Here is a 17,777-nt window from a genome sequence, read left to right on the forward strand (position 1 = left end):
TAGTAAATATGTTGCACAGTATTTTGAGTTAATTCTACAGTATTTTTCCAACACTGAGTTGAATAAGAAGTGAGCGGAGAAATGTTGACTATGACAACAGCATGTTGTGTTTCTCTTGAAGCAAATATATCAAGGAAGTATTGTCAATGGATGCAGTTTGCATCCCTTAAGCCACTATACAAATATTACCCATCATTAGAGAGCGGTGTCGTGAACAAACAGAACCCCCTCCAGAAAGCCAACCAATAGTAAAAGCATGAACCAAACAACAAACAGCCAAAGAAGATTGAGCTCAATCAACCACATGAAATTAATTCACAACAAATAATGCAAATATCTGCACATGGGTAGACTGCAAGCAGCATGGTAACAGTAAAACCTGGCAGCAGTGCCACCAGCAGATCTGTGTCAGCAATAAAACCCTGCAAAAACAAACGACCGATAAATTATATCTGTGGTCAAACAAGTAGCAGCAAAGCTCCTACTTAACGGTTAGCAAGGTCAATAGCCTCATATTGTAGCTTAATAGTGTGCTTAACTGAGCCAATAGACATAAGCAGGCAATATAGCAGCAGCAAATATTTCCCTTGGTGAAGTCAACCAGTTAGTTTCTGGCCCTTCTGGTGGTGAAAGCCTTTTGTAAAGCTACTTAGAAGATCACCCACATGCTGGGTGAGTGAGTTTATCACTGAACTCTCAATTTCTCCTTCCATTTCCACAATTATTATCCACCTTCTATTTGGTGAAATATACTGTTTGCATACTATCTGTGAGTTTCGGGGGAGGATTGATATGCTCCCAATTGCGACTTGAGCAATGCCAATGTCAGATTACCTTTCTAATAACTCTCCTATTTCATTGTAATTTCATTTTCAACATTGAAAAGGTTCAACAGGATATATTTTACAACAGGAAAATTCTGAAAATAACATAAATCATTAACTTTAAAGTTTAAAGTTCAGGACAGGTTAGGGTTAGGCAAGTAGTGGTTATGGTTAGGATAAGTCTCCAGAAAATGTAAGTCAATGTAACGTCCTCTGAAGTGATGGAAATATGACTGTGTGTGTGTGTGTGTGTGTGTGTGTGTGTACTGTAGCTGTGTGTAAGGCTGATGCAATACGCATCTCGACACATTGCCAACAATCTGATACATTAAAGATACATATGAAGCAACTACCAATGTGATACAATTCACCCTATTGCGACGCATTGTAATTCGACACAATTTGATTCAACACAATGCAATTCGACATGATGCAAAAGAATGATGCTATGCAATTCAATATGGTACAGGGAGTTTGATTTTATTTTTACCAATGCAAAGATGTTAGAAATGATGCATCGAGTTCATCCAAAATAGTTCTGTATCCGGTGCACACTTTCTTAATCAGGGCGGGGATTTTTAGTGGCAGATTAATCTACATTAGGTGCTCTAGTGGATATTTCTGGCAGCAGGACAGTGTGCGTGGGAGTAAGTCAAAATAAACTATAGCATGTGTGTTCAAGGTTATGAAGGAAAATGTCACCCAGTGCAACCGTGTGGCTCACTGATGTGTTTTTAAGAGTTTTTGGACAACAACGGAGGTCTATGACAGAGGAATAAAGTACAACAGGCTTTGATACACACACAATTCATTGCTGTTTTGAGCCTGTACATGAGATTTGAATATCACTAGCATCATCCTTTAAATATGCATATTACATTCACATCTTCATTGCCTTATTAACAGCACTAATAAATGTATGACTTAACTGTCATCTCGATTGTGCAAAGAAAATGAAGCCTATCGTTAGTTAGGGCAGAGCACTGAGGTCAAACTTCAATATTAGCTGATTGGTATCAGCTGTTTCATTCATGCTTCACAGTCACTGGCTCATTCAGAGCTAAGTCCAGTCATTTTCACGCAGGTGTACGGAGCGGTCATTATAACCTGACACTTCTTACTATTACTCTGCTGATAATCTCATATGGTTGTTGGCAGCTGACTTCACCATCCCGTTTTCCTCCTTATGTGCTATGTTTCTGACATTATCGATTTAACAAAGATCTAATGTTTGTGTTTTTTAAGGGTTGATACTGTAGTTCTCTCAGCAGAATCCTCATTGAGCCTCAAGAGCAGAGCCTTTTCAACTAAATCTGACTATTTGTGATGAATGCTCAAATCTTGATTTATGTGCCTCTGACTGAAATCAAATCACAAAGAAAATGATCAGTCCATCTTAAGTTTTAACAATTTTAATTTAAATGTAAGTCTCAGCTTAATGTCTTATCATTCTATGCTTGGACACTGTCAGGCATAAAATAGTCAGACTTCTCTGATAAATTATGATTCATATTGTTGTGACGTCATGTAAAATGATGATAAATGATGATAAATGAACCCAGCAGTGTTGTGTATTCCAAATCTTAAAAGGGCTTTACAGTGTGTTATCACATACACAGTGAGCAGTAATACCAAGCTGCCTCTCTTACCTTTCCTAGTACAGGTGTGGCTCTTGCAGAAGATGGTCTGCAACAAATAAAACAAGGCACAGTGTATTTAAGACACACATAATATCTTAATTTGTAATTATTCTACAAACAAGTTGAATTAAGAGCAACATATGAAAGTAAGTATTAGTAGAAATACCCCTACACCTCACTGATTCATATGTATGTAGAACATTAAAAACACAACAACAACATCACAGATGGCGGGGTGGCCGAGCCAAGCCTTAGGCAAGACAGAGGCAACGTGACTTTAATGAAGTGTGGACCTAAGAGCCACCTTGTATGATTTCCAAGGCAGCAGCAGGCAGGGAAATTTATACCTCCACAAATTCTCAATCAGGGCCAGCTCCATTAGAGCTGGGGGACAGATGGATGTGGATGAGAGAGAGAGGGAGAGAGAGGGGGGTGTGGGGGGTGGGGGGGATGTCAATAATATACACTGCTTTGCTGTCAAACACAACCCTCCACTCTGGGGAAAGGTTTTTGCCCTGTACCCCCCAAACAGACCCACAGATAAGATGAGATTTTGCACACTGGGCTACCATGTTTTTTGTTGCTGATTTAGTCCTAAATTAACTAAATAAATAAAAGAATTGGTCACAGTGATTTTTTTCTCACTTTTACATACTAAATTAGGTATTATATCTGATTGTCATGCCAAAGATTTGAATTGGATCCATTTGAGAACCAGAGCAACAAATACTAAAATGACCCTTGCACTGTCTTGTATTCATTTTTGTCTTGTCTTGTTTTATTTTTATGTATGGAAGTGCATAAAAATGACTATTAAAGGAAATCTGAATCTGAATCTGAAAATGATTCAACTAACCTTCAGAAATGGTCGGATTAAAATGAAAGGTCATTCCCACCAGTCTTACGGCTTGATTACACTGGGCATGTCTGCATCCGATGCAGCCACTCTAGTGAATGCATGTGATCCTACCAGAGGCGTTGGGATTCCAGCGAGCACATTAAATTAAATTGCACTGCTAGGCTTCCATAATTACTGCAGTAGCAGTGCAATTAAACTAATTTGTTAACTTGCTCAGATTTCGTTGATTTGGTCATTTTACTACTATGGTTAAGTCAGCTACGTAGATAAATGGTTTCTTTATTTGTCATTTAATTGTGTTTGTTGTTGATATACGATTTGGAATCTGCACAGGATGTTTTATTTTGAAAATTGACTGGATGCTCTATGCTGTTTCTGTGTCGGACTTCCTGCCCAGCTTGATCTGCTCTGTACAGCTTGATGCAGCTTCTGTAAAATTGGATGGGGTGTGTAAGTTTAGCACAGCAGAGCATAGGGCTGCTTCTGGGCCGCACTCACTTTTTACATTTAGATAGTGTGAAATATAAGTTGTTAGGTACAGGGTGTTAAATGGTGGTTTTACCCTATAAAAATAGCTGATACTCTCTAAATACAAAATTTTTAATCAACAACAACAAAAAAAAGTACTTAATGTGGAAACAAAGAGGCACAGGTCAGTTATCAGTTAAAATGATGTGCCTGATTCAATGCTGTTGACAGTTATAATGCACTCACCTTGAATTGCAGGCACTGGCACTGATACTAGGGAGGATGCCGGCATTGACAGCAGGGTTGGTGACTGAACTTGGGTTGACTGTAGCGTTGGTCTCGGCTATGGCCTGACTGCTGATCCATTTGGTCTCATCCACCACTGTGCGTGCATGAGGGAGACGACCCACATCCCTCACCTTCATCAGCAGGTGGTGCCCTGTTTTGAGGATGTGAACCGCCTCATCGTGGGAGATGGTGACAAAGCTCTGCCCATTCACTTCCAGGATCTGGTCACCCACCTGTCAAGGCAATTGAAGGACCAGTTTAAGTAAACAGAATCACTACATTCTCATTATCGCCATGCAGACCAACTGCAGACATAATTTCTTAGAATTCTGGATGACAAACAGAAGCAGGCTAAATATCATCCAAAGTCATGTGCAGCCTACAGTAGGATGACATATGGAGTTATTATTATAACAAAGTTCAGGAACAAGACCACACCGTCCCAGGTCCTTTCTGTGTGGAGTTTGCATGTTCTCCCCGTGTTCGCGTGGGTTTCCGCCGGGTACTCCGGTTTCCTCCCACCATCAAAGACATGCTCGTTAGGGTTAATACTTCCACATAAGTGATTCTTCTCATCCTATTCTAGGAACCACGGGGGGATGACGAAGCAGAAAGCTCATCGAGACATGTCCCCCACCCTGAGTCTCGACCCCCGGGTTCCTAGATGCTCCAGTCTCTTTGTGATTCCATTTGGTCCCCGGTCATCCCAACACCATCACCCCATCATCCCACCATACACGACCCGGACCAACCTTCAGCACCCATTCATCCCCCGGCAATTGACCCCTTGATCCCTCTCCTTTATCCGCATCCAGCCAATCATACTCCTCATCAATCCTGAACCCTCTCGACAATCCAAATAAATCTACTTTTATACTCTTTGTTAGTGAAATGGTGCTAACAGCTAATTTGTGTAAATGGCCCTGACTCGCTGTTTGCTAAGTGTGATGTAGGGTACCCTCTTGCTGGCTGGAAGACCTAGCAAGCCTTAGTGATGGGCTCTAAAACCATGCTCCCCTGGTGGTTTACTGTACCTTCCTTTAAGAAATTGCAGGACATGTCTCACCACCATAACACTGGATCACACCCAAACGATTGTGAATCCCAGACTTTGCACCATTGCACCAGTGCTTAGGATCCATACTAAAAGTGTACGTGCGCAAGAAAGCTGAAAATGGTGTGCACAAAAAAAATATTTAGATTTATAAAACCATGTGTACGCACAAATGCACGTATGTTTCCCCTTTATAAATCACAGTCCACCTGGAAATGTGCGCATGTGGATCAGCCTCATATCCTGAACCTCCACATGCCCACATTCAAACATAAATGGTCGATGCAAATGTATTCATGAATATTGATGTACATGTGTTTCTTTCACTGCACCAATCAGTCTCTCTGTCTTGAGATGCCTGACCAATCAGTGTCGAGAGTCTGCGTTTCGGACCCTCTCGCTCATCCCTTGTACTTAAGCAGCTGCAGATGAAGGACAGTGACAGCCAGGCAGTGAGGTGACTGGAGAAGGCAGAGTGTGTGTGGCAGCTACCGCAGCGTCTCCAGTGACAGCACAATCATGTGTTCACTGCAGCAATTTTACACATATAAACTATATGGAAACTAAAATCATACCTGTTGTTATATGCACAGTATTAGAAGATATTAAAACACTGCTGGTTTGAAGGTTTATGATAATGTCGATCTATAAGTGAAATTTGATACTAAGTGAAATAAAATGTGTTAGAGGATTAGTATACAATCTGGCTTCAATTCACCACCTCACGATCTGTGTTACCAATTTCCCCTGTCTTCTAACAACAGTGCAACGGTGCAACGGTTAAAAATGAGACCCCAGAGATGTATAACCCTGCCATGAGGGAGGACAAAGATGTTACTAGGACAAGGGGAGGACATTTCTCTTTGTTCCGTAATGTTAGAGGTTAAGTTAGGTTTTGCTGACGGCTTCCTGACTCATTTTTAAAAAGACAAGAGAAAAAGAGGGAGCGAGAGAGCGCAAGCGAGCTGATAGCACAAAGCAGAAAGTAAATGAAGAGAGCTAGCGGTAGTAATGAGAAAGCAGGTAAATGAGAGAAATAAAATGTTATTCTCTGATTGTTTCACAGCTGTTACAAATAAACATGCCCACACCCCTACACTCCTCCACATAACCCTACAGAGGTACACCGCAACGCCTGATTTGGTCTGAATATGGCCTTAAGTGCTAAACTAAGAAAACCACATTGTGTCTAAGTGTAAAGTTGACAAGTTGACCAGTCTGAGAAACATGGGTAAGGATAGCTGCTGTGTCTTGTGCTGCAGGACCCAGAGTTAAGGCACAGAGAAGCCAGGTCCAAGTCCTGGCTTTGGCTGCTAAATGTTCCACTATTGAATGACAGTTTTCACTGAAAACAGTTGCCTGCTGTTGCTGGAAACACTTTTGATAAGAACAGTGAGACTGAGACAAAACAGTAAAGTTGTGTGCCAGAAAAGTAAAACGATGAGCTGAAACAGACAAACAAGCTTAGTAGAGCTGAGAGGAACCTCAGTGATAATTCTTTGTGGGTTTGACGCTATGAGCAATTCCTTTCACATTACACAAAGTCATTTGTTTGTTGTTAACCTAAAAATGAAGTAATACTAATTAGTGCTTTAAACTTAGGACTTTAAACAAAACATACTTGTAAATATGCGTGAGTCCCTGGGAAAAGGAGCGGTAGATTTTGCAGACATGTTCCTGGAAATTCCAAAATCCCCAAAGTGAGGCAAAAGTATAAATATAAATCTACCACTACCAGTAAACATGTACAAACACTCAATATCTCTGAGGCTATGTATGCACCTCTATGTGTGCAATGCATCCCAATCCTGATTCCATTTTTTTTTCATTGTTACAACCTTAGGCCAGAGATTTTATACCAAACAAGCAGTGTGAAATCCAAGGTCATCCTTACTTTCCCAACTCGTTGAGTTGTCTGCAGGGTGCCACAGACACAGACACACTCATAAACACTAATGCTGCACTGCAGCTAATTATCCTCCTGTAGACAGCTCGACAATAGGTGAGGTCCTGGCCCTTCTCAACACAGTGTGTCAGAGGAGAGTATCACAGATAAGACAATGTGATCAACAGTATTCATCAGACCACACGAGAGGAAAACCAAAACCAATCAGTGGTCACTGCTGTGTGGTCTTTGTTGTTCAAATGAAGAGGCAAAACACTCATGGCTCTTTCATAATCAGTGTCCCTCTTCCATTTCATTATCCGTAGTATTTAGGTCTTGCTGTTAGAGATTGTGCAACAGTGCTGCTGTTATGAAACCCTGTACTGTGAATGCAATTTTGATTATTCAAGTTTAAGAAAAGGATATTTTAAAGCTATACAGTTTTTGAAAATGTATGGAGGCTAAAACCACTAAAATGAACGATAAAATGAGTCAATCGATCTGATCATCTGTCAGTCTCAGATATCTACTACTATCAACTACTGGCTACATTGTACATGCTACAACATGCCATGTGTTTATATGCACATGAGTGTCCAGGTTATGATTAGAATCTTTAATTATCTAGGTTATGTGTTGCACATGTAAACACCACCAGCTGGTTTCAGAAACCTAGATAAGGCCTTATTCTAGTTTTGAGACTGTAGCTGGAGTACTCCCATAGAAAACAGGATACCGTGGCATGGAAACACCTGATCCAGGTTTCTGAACATTCCCTGCCATATTTGTAGGTGTGTCATCAACTGAAGCACTCACTGAGCACTTTATTAGGAACACTTTTCAATGTAATGCACTCCAGTTCACCACCACCACCCACTACGACCTCAATAACAAAGTTTGTAATGCAGACTTTCTTCTAAGCTTTGCCAGAGCCACAGAAAACATTATATATCTGATTTCACAGGCTGAGAATTACTCTGAATGATGAGTACACTGACCTTTATATGAGAAAGTGGTAGAATGCCCCTTTAATGAGGATGAGAAGCCTCAAGGGGATGGTGCAAGAAAATAATGTTTTTCTGCAAACACACAGTAACAGACTTTTGTTTATAACGGTGGTAAGCTATTACTCTTACGTGAATAGAGGTCACAGCTTACCTAATTTTTATTCATGCATGCATCACTAATGGTCACCTTCATGTTCATCTGATATATAATACTGCGTTAAAGTGAATAATCCTGCCTGCCTGCAGCAATTTAGCCAAATGAGATTCAATCAATATAAAGACGAGAGATAGAGAAGGACACAAGATGATGCAGAAAAACACAAGGGAGTGCTGAAAGCAGCAGAAAAACAGCTTCCACTGTATTACAGCAGGACAAGTAAAGCCAGAAATTACTTATTGACTTCTCTCCTTCACACCTCACCGCACCAACATGATTATGTGAAGCAGATTCAGCCTAAATGAAACTCCACAACTGAACCCTGCGAAGATAAAAGGGCTCTTGATTTACATATTTTGTCCATGATTATTCACACAGTAACAAATAGTAACATGAATACAATTCATTGGCTATAAGGGCTCAATCTACTTCCCCATTGCAGAAATTACCATTTTCTTCTTCTTCTTATTGTTACCAAATATCATCCTGAATGCTCGATTAGATATTATGGCTTTCCAGTAGATTTCTTAAGATATATCTTTGTTCTATTTTTTAATTATAAACTACTAGTTGGACTTCAGCGCTACACCTCGCTATTCCCAGCTCACATCCTGACCAGCGCAAGACGTTATCCTCTCCAAGTCTTCCCACTCTCACCCACTTTCCTGCTGTCATGATTTACAAGTTGTGTTTCATTGATCATTCATGATGAAGTGTGAAATAAAGTGTGTGCGTATGTGTGTGTGTGCAGGGTGCTGGGGGTGCAATGTATTTGTCCTTTTCACAGGGAGAGGGCAAATGGCTATTTTCAGCAGCAGGAGCAGTTTGCCGGGCTGCAGTGGACTCACTGAGTGGCTGTTAATGACAAAGGGACTGTCCAACATGAGCTTTAAAAGCTCAATGGTTTTTAGATAATATATTTTAATGAGTAGGTGATCTCCTAACCTTTCCTCTAGTGCCACCATGAGGTTGACAATTGCTGTTTTGAGTGAAAAGTCTAAACATGACAACATCTAAACATCAGCACGTTACTGTTGTCACATATTAGTAGGGGTGCAACTAACAATTTTTATCATTATGGAATAATCTGTTGATTATTTTCTCGATTAATTAGTCCTTTGGTCTATAAAATGTCAAAAAATGGTGATCGACCACTGTTTCCCAAAGCCCAAGATACAACAGTCAATATAACAGACAAAGATATTCAGTTTACTCTCATAGAGAACTAAAGAAACTGGGAAATATTGACATTTAAAGGGCCAGTGTGTAGAATTTAGTGGCATCTAGCAGAATGGACTCGGAAAGACCAGAAATGGAATATAGTATTCATAAGTATGTTTTAATGAGTGTATAAGAAGTGTTTTTGTTACCTTAGAATGAGCCCTTTATATCTACATAGGGAGCAGGTCCTCTTCCATGGAGCCCACCATGTTGCACTGCCATGTTTCTACTAGGGATGTGCAGAGAGCCCAGTATTTGTATCTGTATTTGTTGAGGCAGAAAAAATTATTTGTATTTGTATTTGAATAAAAGTGGAGAGAGGCTTAAAAATCCTGTTTTTGTTTTTATTACGCTTTTAATTTTAGAAAATCAAAGTGTTACAATAAGCGTTCATGAATAAACGACCTTATGAAGGAGGTCCCCACACTGGCTCTCAAACTGGAGTCTCCCAGATCATTGCGGACTGCACTGACTACTGAGCTAAAACTTCGCCTCATTGCAGACAGACCTCTACCTATTTATACACCCATAAACACAGAGACAGCATGCCATGTAATGTGTAGGGAAGAACTTCAAAGGTGATTCTTGCTTTGCACTTTTCATTCATTGCCTCTTTTTTACAATTGAACTTTGTGGGAAGGGGAACAACAGGTTATGGAGAGTCCCTTGGGAGCTCAGCTTTATCTCTGGGGAACACCCCCAACTCCAGGAGTGATGTCCAAATTAGGAAATGTGCGTCATGTAGCAGGTGGATGTGACTCCCTTTGTTGAGACCTGCTGATAGACGTAACAGCGGAGCAGAGGAGAGAGACTGAGATAGCGATGTAACCGACCTGCATGCTGGTATTTGACATGTTTTTTTTCTTCCCAAAACCCCACTATTTGTGCTTAGCCGAATAACTTATTTGTATTCGGGCACACACTTATTTTCTACAGTAGCCCAGAACAGACAGAACAGGGGGTGAGGGGAGGGGTATTCAGTTGTTTGCAATCTGTAATCTCACTGCTAAATGTCACTAAATCCTTCACACTGGTCTTTTATGAAGCTGGAACCAGAGGATTTGGGCATTTTTTCTATTTTTTTTTTTTTTACTGAAAATCATTAATTGATTACCAAAATAGCTGGAAATTAATTTTAATCTCACATCAGCCTGCCAAAGACACATTCCAATGCATTGGATGTGACAGGCAAATCTGCGGCTTGACCTCTGGCAAGAGAGGAGCTGATACTAATTAAACATCAAGCCACAGCAGAGATGGAGTACACACAAACGGCAGGCAGAACTCACACAATATTGACATAATATTCAGGAGTGTGACGTCAAAAGGCAGCATAAGAGACCAACCGTCAGACAGAGAAACAAGCTGAGTGCACACTACAAGATCATAGCTTGGATTCTTTCTTGAAGAACGTCCCCCTTCCTGTATTAAATATAATATATAGAGTCTAGAGCTATAAAATCTCTTTCATTGAGTAAGACCCCTGGAGGTGATGGTTTCACTATTGAATTTTATAAATGCTTTCTGTCTTGTCTCCATTGTAAGTTAAGTTGTACAATGTCATGATAGAAAATCAGTCAATGTCTTTGACAATGTGTAGCACCACAACATGCCTTCTTCCAAAGCCTGGGAGAGACCACCAGTTAATGAGCAATTTCTGACCTTTAAGTCTCCTAAACAACAATTAAGTGTTTTGCAAAAGTACTTGCCCTCCATCTGGAGAAAGTTTTACACCTCTAGTGAAGCTGGACCAGGTGGGATTTGTGGCTGGGTGTCAGTCAGCTGATAACATGAGGAGGCTGCTTCAGGTGATGTTTGGATGTTTGCAATCGCTGGACACTGAGAGAGCCTTTGACAGGACTGAATGGCCATATTTATTTAATATTTTATCAAAATTCAGATTTGGTCCTGTCTGTATGAAATGGTTTAGAGCACTCTATCATGAACAACATTCTTTCTGACCCTTTCCATCTATATCAAGGGACATGGCAGGGGTGCCCAATATCTCCTTCAATATTTATTTTAGCCCTTGAGCCCTTAACCTGTGCTATTAATGAAAATCCAGACATAGTATCTCAATGGGCAGACTTTATCTGATCCACTTACCTCTATACCCAAGGTGTTAGATATAATCAAATAATAATATTAAAAGTGAAGCCATCCTGCTAATGTTTTTATGCGTTCTGTTCATTTAGGTTCTGCCCCTTTCATCTGGAAACCTGAGGGAATGAAATACAGGAACTCAGTATCACTGTCCAAATGTGTACAATTTAGGGTAATAAAATTGAAAATAGTGCACTGAGCATACATCACCCCCTCTAGACTTAAAAAGATGGATCAAACCCTATGCTGGCATGGTTATGGGAAGGTGGACACCCTTGTGCACTCTTAGGATTTTGTCCAGCTGTGAAGGCCCTCTAACATGTAGTTAGAATCACTCTTTCAAAGTGCTTGAACATGGACTTAGCTCTATGTCCAGCTACATGCTTGATGGGCATCCAGCCCGATGGCATACATTCTACATTTGTACAAAAAATTGTTGCGTTAGCATGCCTTGCAACAAAACGCATAATTCTTATGAACTGGAAAGTTAGAAAGGTCAATGTTTTAACTTAATGAATGGTTGGAGGACTTTCTGAACCTTATAGGCATGGAAGAAGCTGCATCACTCATGTTATATCTGGATAGGGGATGGAATGGCATATGAGACACAATAAGGTCATTTTTGGACTCATAATATCTTGCTTTCTTCTCTTTGTAATTTAACAAGGTCATTGTTGGACTCATAATATTCACTCCTGGTCTCAACCAACTTGTCTGTCCCTGTAAAGCGATTTTTGTTTTTTATTGGAGCAAGCATATGTTGATGTAAAATCATTTGCATGCATGTGTTCCTATGGTCACACTATGTGTTAAATAGAATAATTTAACATCGTCAGCATCCCCCTCCCTGCTTCCACTGGCTTGTCTTGTCTGTGCAATAGCCATGTCCTTGTATTGTCATACTGTCTTTCTCGTATGTTTGGCAGTCATGGAAAATCTATAATCAAATCTAAATGGAAAAAGACAGAGAAACAAAAGATTTCATTTCTCATCCATACCAGCTTGTGAAATAGTATTTAACAATACAAACGAACAGAGAATTTAAATTGTTCATCTTTATATTTCTAATCTAGTGTCAAAGCAACCTCTCCAAGGTTCAGAAACAGCCTCTAATTAAATGGATTTAGAGCAGATTTATATCACTTTCTAATGGATATGGCTGAGCGTTTCACTCTCTTAAAGTAATGAATGGGCAAAAGCAACTGTTACTGAGTTGCACAAATATAAATGAGTAATATGACTTTCAGTCTGGCCTCTTCACATAGGGCTGAGGTGATGGATCTTCTAGTTTTCTACTGACATTTTTCACCATTTTCTGACATTTCATAGCCCGAACAACTAATTGATTAATTGAGAAAATAATCAACAGATTGATTGATAATTAAAATAATGGTTAATTGCAGTGCCTTATTATTTTTTCTTGGGTTATTATTAGTCATTATAAACAACCATATAGATACAATGGCTTGAATTTAAGGAATGTGATGTAATAACGCGAACTACATGTTTGCTGTTTGTTTTGGCCTTAATCAGCTGCAAGAAAGCTAAAACTAGTATAGTATTTAGCCAGTGTAGCTGAAGACCTCCGTTGTTGTTCAGAAACTCTTAAAAACACGTTAATGAGCACTGAGTGACATGTTTCATCATTATGAAGATAACAGTAGTTTGTTTAGAAACAGCTCTAAAGACTGATGACAGCAATCATTTACATCTTCTGAAGGTAGTTCAGTTCAGCTACATTTAGAGTCCATTGCTAGCTTGTTGTGATACATGTCACAACCTCGTGACTTCGTACTACATTGTAAATTTCTCAAAGAACTTCAATAGTTAGCAAAGTTGACATTTTTGCCAAAGTGTGCTGCTAAAGTAAAATTCAACTCATCATCATGTGGGAAGCTTGACTTTGCTTAGTGAAGTTCATGGTAATCTGTTCATTAGCTTTTGATACAGTTATTGTGGTGTGCAAGCAACAATTTCAGCCTGATAGTGGCACTATAAAAAAATGACACCGAACTAGTCGTGTGAAGAATGAAAAGGGAGACGCTGATAAAGAAGTTCACACCCTGCCTTCTCTCTCACCTCTGCACACCTGGCCAGGTTGGTTGAGTTGGTATTATATGTTTGGGAAGTTACTGATTCTACAGACACTGTTAGATGATCCAAAACGCTCTTAGTTAAAAGCATATTGAGAACTTAAGGCCTTGCCTGACAAAAGCTTCATTTTTATTAAAATGAAACCATTCATGAATTAATTGTGTTAGTGGGAAAGAGCAGTATCAAAACTAGTTCAAAATAAATGTGTAATCTATGAAAATAATAATATGGTCTAAAAAAAAATTACACATCCTGTAATTAAATGATAGAAAATGACATGAACTGATATATTCTTAACATTAAATTTGCTGGTATGTAGACTTTTTGAATAAAAAAGCATTATTTAACTTTTTCTGAAAATAATTTGTCTTCACACTTATGCATGTTTGACTTATGATGTGATGATCATGTGCTGCAGTGTCTGGTATACAAGGAGAGAGGGACAGGGAAAGGATACACAACCTCTTTCTCCACCTGCAACGGCAGGATCACTCCTTCTTCTACATCCAGACCACCACATGCACGCACACATGCACGCACACACACACACACACACACACACTGTAATGTGTCTACAAACAATGAATGGACTCAGACTAGGAGTGGATAAAAGCACATACTTGAGCTGAAGAAAAAACATCCACTACATCTCTTTGTATATTCACTTCCTCTCTTTCACTTTCCCTGTTTTCTCCCTTTACCTGCTGTCAGCATGTGAAAAGCTGTAGTTTTGCTGCATTACCAGCCAGTCCTCAATGATAAAAAAAAAAAAAACTTCATCTCCCTCTGTCAACAAAACTGAGAAATGTCAGGCTGCATCTTTCAAAGGATGACATTTGAATTTTTAGAATGCCTTTCACACTTAGCTTTTATTTTAACCTCTTTTCTCTCATAGTAGGATTATTTTTTCCAGGTGTCCCAATTAGTTTGGACTAGTAAAGAATCAAACCATAAATTTGAGGTTTTATTTTTATCCTCAAGTAGGACACAGTTTGATATTATCATGAAAGCCATATTGAGGTTTCAGCCACATTGTTTACAGGTAGGAAACACTGGCTTATGTTTTCCTCGCCTCAGGCTGGTTAAAAAATAGCACAGAGTGAGAGTGGCCTGCTTGTTGAGGCAGAAAGCTGACCTGAAAGCACACAGCTGAGATTTAGCATGGCTAATAAAGCAGGCCTGTCATGGAAGTGAAACCAGCTGCCTGACTGAGGCTGTAAGGCAGGTAGCAGATGTTAGCAACGCTAACAGGTTTAGCAGCCTAATAGGGAGCAGGTGGCAGGAATGCTAACAGGTTCATCTGAATCAGGTGTTAGGGATGACAGCTGACACTGTCGGAAATCTTCACATCAACAACACATTGACTAAAACTGAAAGGAACATCCCAAAATTTGTTCTTCCACAAATCAAGTGTGGATTTATCAAAAGTGTTTTCTACATTTCCACTTGGTATGAAAATTAATTCAAAGCTCACCTTATATAGGTAATCTATCACTATCATGTCTGCTTCTGTTTTTGTCAAATCTATGTGATCGTAGTGATGCAGTGCAGAGTTTCCAAATCAGTCTGCGCTGAGAATTGAATTACTACACAGCAGTAATCTAACTTTGACAACAATGAAAGCAGACGCAATGTTCATTGTGATGGATTACTCATTTCAAGTTTCAGTCTCTGTTTCCATATTGTACAGGAATGAATAAAAAAAACAATGTTTGCTTAGAAGGAATGGAAACGATTAAAAACACACTACAGCATGCATGGAAAATAGGTGATATTACTGCATTCAAATGCAAAATGGCAGTATGGCCCTTTAAGCAGTTTCCTTGAAAAGTGAAAAACACCTCAGTTTTTAGCCATGCCATATGGCACTGGCATTGGAAATGTTGGCCCTCCAGTCTGCTAGTTGGCCTCCTTTGGTTCTGGCTGAAATATTTAACTATTGGAAACATAGTGACTAAAAACTAAACAACAAAACTAAAACTAAACTTATACATTCTCCTGAGGATGAATCCTAATACTGTTGGTGATCCTTTGACTTTTTCTTTATTATTATTCTTTATTATTCTTATTCTTTATTTCTTTCATTCTCCTTTATCTCAGCAACTATTGGATGGATTGTCATGAGATTTGGAACAAATATTCATGGTTCAGAGAAAATAAATCCTAATGACTTTGGTGATCCTGGATTTTTCATCTGGCACCACCAGCAGGTCAAAGTTTTCTGCCTTTCCTCTGGTCCCAGCAGGTTGACAGACTGATGTCAGACTGACAGTCACGTTCCTCACAGGATGAAGTGTTATAACTTGATCGTGAATGTGATCACCTGACTTTCCAATTAGTCTGTACGTTGTCTTCAGTGCTAATTAGAAAAAGATAGCATGCCACCACACTAAACAAAGAAACATTATACCTGCCAAACATCAGCATATCAACATTGTCATTGGGAGCAGGTTACCATGCTGCATTAGTATTTCGATTAAAGCACTGCTGTGCCTTAGTACAGCCTCACAGAGCAGCTAGCATGAGACAACAGTGGCAAGAGTGAAACCTAGAATTTTTATAGATAACTTCAGGTAATGAAGCTGGAGCCCTCTGAAAGATCTTAATCTGTATTGAACTGGACAAATTGGACAGATTTTGCAGTGTTACATTAGCAGTACTATCAAGATACATTGAGTCAGGGTACCTTAAGTGCACCGGCATCTGCTGCAGATCCAGGGTCCACTCCAGTGATGTAGATCCCCAGTCCATACTCAGCACCACCCCTGATCATTAGGCCCAGAGAGCGACCATCGTCCATATTCAGGTTGACCTGTAAGAGAGACACACCATTGAGATCCTTCAGTGTTGTTAATTAACCAAAAACATGTTCTTTCTTGCAAGCACCCTTTTGGTTTTTTGATGTCTCAATGTGGACTTGAGTTAAATGGAAGGATGTAGTACAGGATGTGTCACTAACAAGCAATGCTACTGTGGCCATTATTACTATGTTTTGCACTTGGAATATTTAACTTTCATATAAAGTTTGCAGACTTGGGAGTCTGTATTCTGTACTAGAAAACTATGGATTGCTCACTAAAGGATTGGAGTGAATTGCTTGAAAGAGTAAGTATCTTGGGGTCTTTATCACAAGTGAAGGTAAGATGGAACATGAGGTCAAGAGGTGGCGTCAGTAAAAAGGCAGAGATCTCCATTTATCAGTCGAACTATGTTCTAACCTTCAACTATGGTCATGACCTTTGTGTAAAGACTTAAAAAATGAGACTGTGGATTCTATAGGAAAAAATGAGTTTCCTTCACAGGGTGACTGGGTTCATCCTGCAGGATGAGTAGACGTAGATTACAGCTGCTGCTCCTTCACATCAAAATGTTGAGGTGGTTTCAGTATGTGATCAGGTTGCTGTGTGGACATCTCCCTTTAGAGGCTAGTCTAGGCTGCCTTGTTTAGCATGCACAATGCTGCAACTCTGATGAGCAGTGGCAAATGTATGGATAGATGGATATGTTGGGCCTCAAACCATGCGGTCACACAAAGAAGGCCTGGCCACGAGATGCTTTTCCGGCTGAGGACCGAGCCGGACAGAAAGACTTAACACACACCCTGCTCGCTTTCTGAAGCAACCAAGTAAGAGGCTTAAGTCTGGGCAGAGGCAGTGTTATTGTGTGTTAGTTTCAGCATCAGTGCTGTTGTTTAGCTTTTAGCTTTTTAGCTTTATTGCTATTGTTTTGTTGTGTGGATTGACAGACCGCCGAGTCCATTTGCTCTGCTGTACTCTGAGGAGTATTTTAAGTTTGCTGCCTGTTTAGTTGTGTTCACCACGCTAGACTGTTTTGTGTTTGTCCTGCTGTTTGTGTTTGTAACTGTTTGTTTCAGACTGTCGTCCGTATGTGCTCTCTCTGTGGACAAAGGAACCACTTCTCTCACGATCGCTTTCCCTCCTCTTTCCTCCCTCTCTTTCGACACGCACACACACATACACGCACCGACATCTTTTTGCACATCTGATAGTCAGATAACGTGGGACTCTGCCCTCGCTATCCGCCATCAGACACGTGTGTTTTCACGGAATTGGGTGACTGCAAGACGCCATGGTCGGCGTTCGGTTCTTGCCGTGTGGTTCTCACGTGACATGACTTCCTCCCGTAGTCACGGCCGCGTCCCCGACCCATGACGTCA

At 40.0% G+C, this 17,777-nt stretch overlaps 1 protein-coding gene across 3 annotated transcripts in view; it reads right to left on the bottom strand.

Moving 5' to 3' along the window:
• whrnb (whirlin b) overlaps nt 1–17,777 on the bottom strand; it is a 92,016-nt gene that overhangs the window by 22,241 nt on the left and 51,998 nt on the right. For all 3 annotated transcript variants that reach the window (XM_042421335.1, XM_042421334.1, XM_042421336.1), the window contains exons 3-5: nt 16,287–16,412; nt 4,038–4,312; nt 2,474–2,510 (exon numbers count right to left, since the gene is read on the bottom strand). In XM_042421335.1, coding sequence (XP_042277269.1) covers nt 2,474–2,510; nt 4,038–4,312; nt 16,287–16,412 — 438 coding nt within the window. The remainder of the gene's footprint in view (nt 1–2,473; nt 2,511–4,037; nt 4,313–16,286; nt 16,413–17,777) is intronic.

The sequence above is a fragment of the Thunnus maccoyii genome, chromosome 9, assembly GCF_910596095.1.
Source record: "Thunnus maccoyii chromosome 9, fThuMac1.1, whole genome shotgun sequence".
Taxonomy (NCBI): Eukaryota; Metazoa; Chordata; class Actinopteri; order Scombriformes; family Scombridae; genus Thunnus; species Thunnus maccoyii.